This window comes from Trachemys scripta, chromosome 1, assembly GCF_013100865.1.
Source record: "Trachemys scripta elegans isolate TJP31775 chromosome 1, CAS_Tse_1.0, whole genome shotgun sequence".
NCBI classification, from domain to species: Eukaryota; Metazoa; Chordata; order Testudines; family Emydidae; genus Trachemys; species Trachemys scripta.
The window spans coordinates 192,004,934-192,014,643 of record NC_048298.1 but is presented as its reverse complement, the minus strand read 5'-3'; the positions used below and the strand labels follow the sequence as shown (position 1 = coordinate 192,014,643).

Below are 9,710 nucleotides of genomic sequence, written 5' to 3'. Positions count from 1 at the left end.
TTTTTCCATCTTTTCTTTATTTTCAACAAAAGGATTTTTAATAATGTTTTTGCCATGGTCCTAAGCAGCTGAGCTCTTTCTATACCAAGCCTCGGACCTTGTTTGACACTGTTTAATGTTGGACAGTGACTGGATTACATTAACACCTTTGGACCATTTATTCCATCTAAATTAATACAACAGGTGGCAGGAGCCTCAGACACAAAGAATTAGATTGAACAGATCACACGTAGCCCATAATAAGAGGCAGTGTGGAGCCGCATTGCCGCAGGGGTCCCGTGTCCAAAGGAAAAGTGCGTACACTGCTATATTCCTTCATGGGGTGCAGCACATTCCTGTTGTGTGGAGTTCTGTCTCCTCCCAGGAGAGGGAGGGAGCAGTCACTGTGCTCCTACAAGCAAAAGGACATACATTATGTTAGCCCCTTATATGGCCCATACAATGGTGGGCAAGGTTCCTTACTCTGTCTCTCTCCCACAGAGCACTGGCGAACTGCAAGAGGACCAGAGGGGATCTAGCCCTAAGTAAGACAAGAAGCATAGAAAGGATAGGGGTGGAAAATATCACCCATATCTAAATTCCACGAATAGTCCCTTACACACAGGCATCCCTGAAAAGTTAGTGGCCTGAAGTCAGTTCTTCAGATGATGGTATTGTGAAATCACCACTACTTCTGACCAATTTCTATTTTCTTCAGAACGAGGCATCTCTCTGAAACAATAAGAAAAGCCAAATAAGACTACAAAGATTTTTAGTTTTCTTTTTTTCTCTTGCTCTCATTTTAGTGTTCTAAGAGGATCTCCTTGAGTGAACACTTTAATGCTTCCAAAAATAAGATTGTTATGTGGAAAAATATTGCATATTTATGTCCAATTAGTGTATAAGTGTTCAGTGCTCAAAACTGGAAGGTGAAGGACTCAATTTAGATCAGTGATGGGCAACCTGCAGCTCCCAGTGGCAGCAGTTTGCCATTCCCAGCCAATGAGAGCTGCAGGAAGCGGTGTGGGCTGCAGGGACATGCTGGCCGCCACTTCCCACAGCTCCCATTGATCAGGAACTGAGAACCACGGCCACTGGGAGCTGCAGTCGGCAGTGCCTTTGGACACTTAAATGTAAACACTGTCTCACGGCCCGCCAGTGGATTACCCTGGTGGGCCACAGGTTAACCACCACTGATTTAGACAGACCCCATCTTCCTGCACCCCTCAGTAGGGCCCTACCAAATTCACAGCCGTGAAAAACACGTCACAGACTGTGAAATCTGGTCTCCCCCCCGTGAAATCTGGCTATTGTAGTGGGGTTGTGGTATTGCCACTCTTACTTCTGTACTGCCTTCAGAGCTGGGCAGCTGGACAATGACGGCTGCTGGCCAGGCACCCAGCTATGAAGGCAGCACCGCCACCAGCAGCAGCGAAGAAATAAAGATGCCAGTACCATATCATGCCACCCTCACTTCTGTGCTGCTGCTGGTGGCGGCGCTGCCTTCAGAGCTGGGCTCCTGGACAGCAGTCTCCACTCTCTGGCCACCCAGCTCTGAAGGTGATGCAGAAGTAAGGGTGGCAATACTACAACCTCCCTACAATAGCCTTGCAACCACCACCACCCCCATGACCCTCTTTTGAGTCAGAACCCCTATGGTTACAACACCATGACATTTCAGATTTCAATATCTGAAACCATAAAAGTTAAGATTTTAAAAATCCTATGAGTGTGAAATTTATCAAAATGAACTGTGAATTTGGTAGGGTCCTACCCATCAGACTGCTCTGGGACTGGTCAGACAGTTCCTTGACAATTGGCACAGATTTGATTCCAAAAATATAGAAAATAAACCACTTGAATGTATTGCTCACCCAATGAAAGGAAATAAATTCACTCAAGGGAAATCTAAAATAACTTTCTAGATATTATAACAAAGGATATAAACAGATTAAGAATTTAACAATCATGTGTTTGCAAAAAGAATAGAAGCCTATAGCTTTCAGATTAAGTTGTTTGTTAAAGGCCCAATCCTATACTCTTTGCATAGGTAAATCTTCCATGGAAGTTTTGCCTTGTGAATAGAATGGGATTGGGCCCAACACTTGACAGCTCAAAGATAACAGACTTAATAATAATTTATGAAGCAATAGGAATGTCAAATTATATAGGTACTTTTTATGAGTCACACCAAGGTCTAGTAATCAACTCAACATTGCTGTCCTGTTCTGACAGCAACAACGTTTAGGGTGGATATTAGGAAAAACTTTTTCACTAGGAGGATGGTGAAGCACTGGAATGGGTTACCCGGGGAGGTGGTGGAATCTCCTTCCTTAGAGTTCTTAAGGTCAGGCTTGACAAAGCCCTGGCTGGGATGATTTAGTTGGGGATTGATCCTGCTTTGAGCAGGGGGTTGGACTAGATGACCTCCTGAGGTCCCTTCCAGCCCTGATATTCTATGATTCTATGATTCCTCACTTTTAGATAAAAAGGAATTCATTTAGTCATTTGCTTTTCGTATAAAAGAAGATGGTTTCAGACACCTAAGCTTTTCTTATGGTCTGATGCAGCTCCCACTGAAGCCAGTGGAAGGACTCCTATTGATTTCTGTGGGTGCTGCATCGGACTCTTAGATTGCATTGACAAAATTGTGTGTAGGACAAGAAACTGAATTCCTTTATCTGAAATGCGAAGTTTTCTCCATTTGATGGTCTGTCATGAATTGCTGGATGTTAACTGGTAACACAGACCACTTCTGCTTGCTCCTGCATAATATCTGAAGCAAAGGATGAACAAAGTGCTAACCCATTATACTTTGATGGATCATGCCTTCCATAAAGAAACTCCAATACACTGAGTACGTATGGATTTTGAGCGGTGGTTCCTTTTTGATCGTTAAAAGCAAAAAGTCCCTCCTTTGCCAGTAAAAAAAACTGTAAAGGGAATTCATTTTTTCCCTTGTCAATATGTAACCATGCCCCCTGCATGGGTCATTTGTGGGGAATGAACACAGGACCTCTGGATAAAAAAGCATGAGGCCCTATTTGCTTGAGCTAAAGGATCAGATCCTCAGCTGATCTAAATTGTCAGACCTCTATTGACTTCAATGGAGCTTTGACCATTTACACCAGCTGATGATCTACCTGTGAACCAGCCTACTCTTTTGGAAGCAGTAGCAGGCTCATACATCTCTATATATGATCCAGCCACTAAAACAGGGGTTGGCAACGTTCGGCATGCGGTTCGCCAGGGTAAGCACCCTAGCGGGCCGGGCCAGTTTATTTACCTGCTGACGCAGCAGGTTCGGCCAATCACGTCCCCCACTCGCCGTGGTTTGCTGTCCCAGGCCAATGGGAGTGGCGGGAAGCCGCGGCCAGCACATCCCTCGGCCTGCGCCGCTTCCTGCCGCCCCCATTGGCCCGGGACGGTGAATCGCAGCCAGTGTGGGCCACGATCGGCCGAACCTGCTGCGTCAGCAGGTAAATAAACTGGCCCGGCCCGCTAGGGTGCTTACCCTGGCAAACCGCGTGCCGAACGTTGCCGACCCCTGCACTAAAAGGATCAAAGACCAATGAGGACTGCATAGATACAGAACAACATTTTCTCTTGGTCATTGACGTAACTAGCTGAACATGGTAGCTGTAGAACACATGCAGGCATGGCTCAAAGGTTTTGTCAGCATGAGTCTCAGAAGATCTACCTAACTCCTGAGTGATGAACCCACACACAAGTGATGTATGCAGCTCATCCCAAATAGGTGCCAATAAAACCTTTATAGCAAAGTACTCCATTCTGTTCTCTTGCCACATTTTACATTAAGATATTTTGCTGTTATGTTCACAGCGTACAATACACCACAGACATATTTATCTTCTTTTTATTAGTACTATTTTTGTATCCTTCCACCTTCTATGCTTTGGAATCATGTCTGACAAAACAGGCCTCAAAGGCAGACATTACAGTCTGAAAATTCTAAATATGGAAAAGCTATCTTAGGTTATTAACAGTGGTGTCAGGATTTTAAGCTCTGATCATACCTCCCAAACATACCTCTTTCAATTTAATCCCATAGTTCCCTACATACCTCACAGATTTGTTGTCCCGCTCACTTTTTTGTTATGTTTCACGGGATACAAACAGAGAAGCCAAATAAAAACAAAATACTCTTACTGGAAGATTGCAACATAACACAACATTATTTCTTGGAAATCAGAACAATAAAAGAACCCAGAAAAAGAGAGAGACAAAGGAGGCTGCTCCCGAAAACAGAGAGGCATAACTCAACTCACCTCACCTAACTCTAGGCCAGGGGTGGGGAATTTTTTGGCCCAAGGGCCACATCTGGGTGGGGAAATTACATGCAGGGCCATGAATGTAGGGCTGGGGTTGGGGGTTGGGGTGCGGGAGGGAGTGCAGTGTGTAGGAAGGGGCTCAGGACAAGGAGTGGGGGTGGCGGAGGGGTGCAGGGTGTACAAGGGGGCTCAGGGCAGGGGGTTGGGGTGCAGGAGGAGGATCAGGCTGGGGGTTGGGGTGCAGGAGGGGTGCAGCAGGGGGCTCAGGGCAGGAGGTTGGGGTGTGGGGTGTAGGACAGGTTCAGGGTGAGGGCTCCGGCCTGATGCCACTTACCTGAAATGGCTCCTGGGTAGCAGCAGCGCCGTGCTGCTAAGGCAGGCTCCCTGCCTGCCCTGGCCTTGCGCCGCTCCCAGAAGCAGCTGGTACCACATCCCTTCGGCCCCTGGGGTGGGGGGCCAGAGGACTCCGCGCGCTGCCTTCACCTCTGGGTTCCACACCCGAAGCTCCCATTGGCCGGGAATGGGGAACTGCTACCAGTGGGAGCTTTGGGTGTGGAACCCACAGGCGAAGGCAGTGTGTGGAGCCGTCTGCCCTCTCCCCCCCACCATCCTCCAGAGGCCGCAGGGACGTAGTGCTGGCCACTTCCGGGAGTGGCGCGGGGCCCATGGAGCCATGGGGGATGGCAATCCCACAGGCCAGATCCAAAGCCCTGAGGGGCCATATCCAGCCCTCGGACCATAGTTTGCCCATCCTTGCTCTAAGCTGTCAGTCTGCTGAATAACTGTGCTAGGCCCAGATTGCATGCTTCCATACAGAGCCCCCTAGCCTGCAAGCAGGACCAGGAAGCCTCTTACTCTTAAAGTAATAATGTTAAAATCTGTACATGTCTTCAATACACCACCCTTTTGTTTAAAATTATTTATGGCAGAAGTTACAGGGTTATTACACTAAATAGGTGAATCCCACAGCACTCTAACGTACCTGCATGAATAATTTTATGCCCCTTTTTGGTCTTTGTCACATAGCCAGATTTGGGCCTTGGCAAGTTGAGAGGTATGGGTCTAATATCACACAGTCTATCAGAGTTAGAAACAAATTGATTTCCCCATTGGAAAAGGTGGTGTAACAATGGTGTCTATCAGGCCTACCCCAATTATGAGCACAACTGCTAGAAAGTGGGTGAAAGTTCACAAAATGTTACCATCACCTATAACAAGTGTGAACAGAAAAAGATATGAAAGGGAGACAGAGACTGGACTAGTTCAAACAAAAAGCTCTACTGATACAACCCCAGGGCTGTGTTGAGATCATGTCTTGTAAATAAGAGAATGGAAATTAATGGACCAAAATTGGTGTGCTGGAAATCAGGACTAACTGGTGGACAAGTAACGAGGGTATGAGCTATTCTACTCAATGTCACCCTTTTAGGGTTCTTATGAAAGGGTCTCTCCAGGGATCAAATAGGGAATAGACTCCTGGGGGAGTCCCTTGAGGAAAAAGCCAACAGGCTTCTGCTTCATTCCAGAGACTGTCTTTCGCTGGTGAACCTTGATCATCAGTATGTCTAGACCAGCACACCATTGAGGACGCCCAACCATCACTGCTGGACCAGTGAGAATCCCAGACTGATATATGTGAGATTCTACCCTGTCTTCCTTTTCCTTTGCGTCCACCACTACCTTCCCCTGGGGCTCTACCTGCTAGCTTTACACCTGAGCCAGAGACTGATGGCACCACATGGCACGAGAATAACAAGATGAAATGGCTCATTGAAGTCCGTGCAGCCTGAGAGAGATGGATAAAGGAGAGGGACCTGACCAGACCAGCCATATGACATCCCAGACCAGGGAAGTGAGCCAGAGTCCAGAGCAGTAGCTGTTACGGCCTACCTGACAGCCCAAAGCATCCACCAGTGACTGACCAGCCCCTTTGTATTGTGAGAATGTCAACAAAAGCCTTATTTCTTCCACTTTTACTATCCTTTCTTTTTCTTTCTATTTTGCCAGGGGCAGAAAAAGTAATCACCATTCTCAGAGGTCAACTCAATATACAACAGAACTAATCCTTTCTTCTCCACTAAGAAGGACTGTTAGGTGAAATACAAGACTCTAACCAATATCCTTGCTCTAAAGAGGACCTTGATAAGTTTGGATTAAGTTTGTTTTGCATAACCACTCTATTGCATGATGCTTTTTTCTCTTGTGTGTCCTAATCAATACATTTCCAAACTTTGGCCTTTTTTGTGTGTGTGTGTTTGCACCATGGGATTAAGATGGCCAAGGTCTCTCTACTCATCATAACCCCAAACCATATTGGACTATTTGGTGTTGTACAGTGACAGGGTCAGGTTAATATTCCATTGATTTTAACACAACAGTTCTTTACTTCCTAATGTGACGTGGTTTCCTTTTCTACAGGCCAAATGGATTGTAAGCTATCCTCTCACTGGTTCAGGAGTGAAGATCGCCTGGTCTGGGCCTTGGCCCAGTGGGAGTCTTGAAGCAGAAATTATATATTTGGAGGGAAAATATTGCTCTGGCAAGTTGTTTTATTAGAAATATATAGCAACAGTTTGAAGCTGCTCAGATGTTTGGCATGTACTCAAGGAAATGAGCTTAGGTGAGGTGGTCAAAGGTGTATTATAAATGCAGTTTATCACAGGAGTTTGCATTTTATCAAATGGATATCAAATGGACATATATGCTATACTTGGTTAGATTTTCTAATCAAAAGAAAAAGATACTCTAGGTGGAGCATGGTCTGGGAAAGTGTTATCTGAACCTACTGCACAAACACAGGAGAGGATATAAAATGAACCCTTCTGAATGTGAGAGGTACTTATCCTAGATCCAAATTCTCTCTCTTTTCTTTTCGAGGACTCCAAACTGTAATGGAACAGAAGGGGATCCAGTTACTATCAGTCATCCTCATTTTAGGGCTCAGTGCACTGACTGAAGGAGGAGAAGCCCCAGGTAAGTATATTTATTTGCTATTGCATTCAGAAGTACTTGCATGTGCCTGATCCTGCTGATTTCAAAGGCAGCAAGAGCAGATCTCCTATTTGTATACAATAAAACATGAACATTTCATCTCAAGGTATTGTTCCGTGATCCTGATCCGGCTGCTACTGAATTCAGTAGCAAAAATACCACTGACTTCACTGGGAGCAAGATTAACTCTCACTTTCTTAGCAAAATAAGCAGCAATCTACAAAAAGGAGAGTAATAGACATCGAACCTGGTACTACTCATTAGAAAACCAGAAAGATCTTGCCTCATGATGGTCTACTGTAGCCAAGTCTCTCCAAAAAAGCACACTATTGTTTATTTTAACTTATACCACGCTGTTGTGCCAATACAAGCAGAAAGTTGTATATAATACTGCATAATCAGACAAAGAAATCCAATTAGACAACCCAAGAAAGGGGCTGCAATTAACTAGATTTGATGCATTTAGACAGCTTTTATTGAACCAATCTATTAGTGATGCCTCTACTGTAAGATTATAATGTTAAAATTCCAGCTATTACAATTTGCATCTGATCCCTTATTTTACAATAACCTGACTACCATGGTTTTGCATCTTCACAACTATACTAATTTGCACTGAACTCTCTTTCTTTGTAAGAGATCAGCAAAGATGTCAAAATTTGCTGGAACTGGAATAGTACATGATGTCACATGCTTACTCCTGGGCCTGATCCAAAGCTTACTGAAGTCAATGGGCCTCATTCCATTACCTGAATGAGCTTTGGAGTAGGACAGTAATGCTTAATGGGTGAAACCCTGGCCCCACTGAAGTCAATGGAACTTTGCCTTTGACCTCAATGGAGCCAGTATATTCATACTATTGAAAAGCTGTAGACCAAAGGATTTCTGGCTTCAATGGGTCATGGAGAATTTATGTTTGCAAGATTGTTTGAAACCAATGAAAGTGCCAATGATTAAAAAAAAACCCACTAATAAGGATAAAGAGAGAGAGATGGTAACATTGATTTTTGTTCTAAACAGCTCCATGCCGATGTAATGTGGATCCAAAAACCAGAGTGAACTGCGGGCCTCCAGGAATCACTGCTGAGCAATGCGAGAATGCAGGATGCTGCTTCAGTTCAGAAGTTCCTGAAGTCCCCTGGTGCTTCGCTCCTCTCGCAAAGAAATGTAATGTACCTTTCTGAAACATGTCTGATTTCCCTAGTGCTTAACTATGCAAAAATGTGTCCAGGTGGGAAACAGTGCTACTTACACAATAAGAAGGACAACCAAATGGGTGCAGACTTCTATTAGAACACTGCAAAGAGCAAGGACAGTGAAAAATACTATTGTAGGCAACATTCAACCTTATTTTCAAGTCTCCTATATCTCTATTTTTCTCAGATGCTCTACACCAGTCATTTGCTTTCTCTCCTGGATAGAAGTTAGCAAGTAACTAAAAGTGGCCCCAATCTGCAGCTTTGTTGACTAATGTTAGGAATGTCTTTGTTAATTTATATTTGTTTTCTAAGTGGCTATCCAGGGCTAGAGTTACTCCACATCAAATCTGATCCAAGGTCAGGAAAAAACAATCTTTAAGGGGACATGAGCCCATCTTTAACTGTTTAGTGCCTTCTGCAAAAGACACCTAGGTCTATCTTCCCTCCAGTCTTTCCAAACTCCTGATACTTCTCTCCATTCTCACTCACTCCCCATTTTAACTCCAGTTTTCTGTTCTCCTCCTGTCCCCCGCACTCACTCACTGCATCCCTCCCATTATGATCTTCAGGTAAGATGCCCCAACTGCAGAACTTCAGCCTCTGCTTTAGCTTCTTCCTTAAATAAATTCTATGGGGGAGTCTAAGATCCTGTATTATTTTGTTTTTTTCCTTAAAATTTGAAAAGATGTTCCCAAATTTTGTCTCTAATGGACACCAGACCTAACAGAATAGGAATTGTAGGGCCATGGCTCTGACCCTGCAACATGTAGCATATAGGGGAATTCTGCTGTGCTCACATGCTGCATATAGCAAGATTTGAGCCATGGATGTAACTCAAGACACTAAGGACTTGCCTGAGGAAACTATTGTATAGTGGTTTCAAGCTGGAGATAGAAACTCAGAGGTGAAAGTAAGCTGGTACGGTCTGGTACAGCGTACCGGCAAGAGCCAGTACACAGCCGACCATACCGCCAGGGGGCAGCGTCCCCAGGCCTGCAATTTAAAAGGGCCCTGGGCTTCGGGCAGCAGCCCCGGGCCCTTTAAATCACTGCCAGAGCCACGCTGCTGGCAGGGCTGGTGCAAGGATGTTTTGAGCACTAGACGAAACTTCCACCTTGCGCCCTCCCTGAGCCCTGGGGCAGCTCCCCACCCCTCCCTCCGCCCTGAGGTGCCCCCCCCCCCGGCAGCTCCCACCCTCCCCCCTGAGGGGCCGCCGCCCCCCGCCAGCCCCCCCCCCCCCCCCGCGCCG

General features: G+C 45.5%; 1 protein-coding gene across 2 annotated transcripts in view; it reads left to right on the top strand.

Annotated features, from left to right (window-relative positions):
• Positions 1-5,779: 5,779 nt before the first annotated feature.
• Positions 5,780-9,710, top strand: part of TFF2 (trefoil factor 2) — a 13,870-nt gene continuing 9,939 nt past the window's right edge. The window contains exons 1-3 of one of the 2 annotated variants that reach the window (XM_034753379.1): positions 5,780-5,906; positions 6,279-7,244; positions 8,283-8,429. In XM_034753379.1, the coding sequence (XP_034609270.1) occupies positions 7,163-7,244; positions 8,283-8,429 (229 nt within the window). In that variant the 5' untranslated portion in view covers positions 5,780-5,906; positions 6,279-7,162. Of the gene's footprint in view, positions 7,245-8,282; positions 8,430-9,710 lie in introns of both variants that reach the window. The other variant, XM_034753370.1, reaches the window with a different exon arrangement.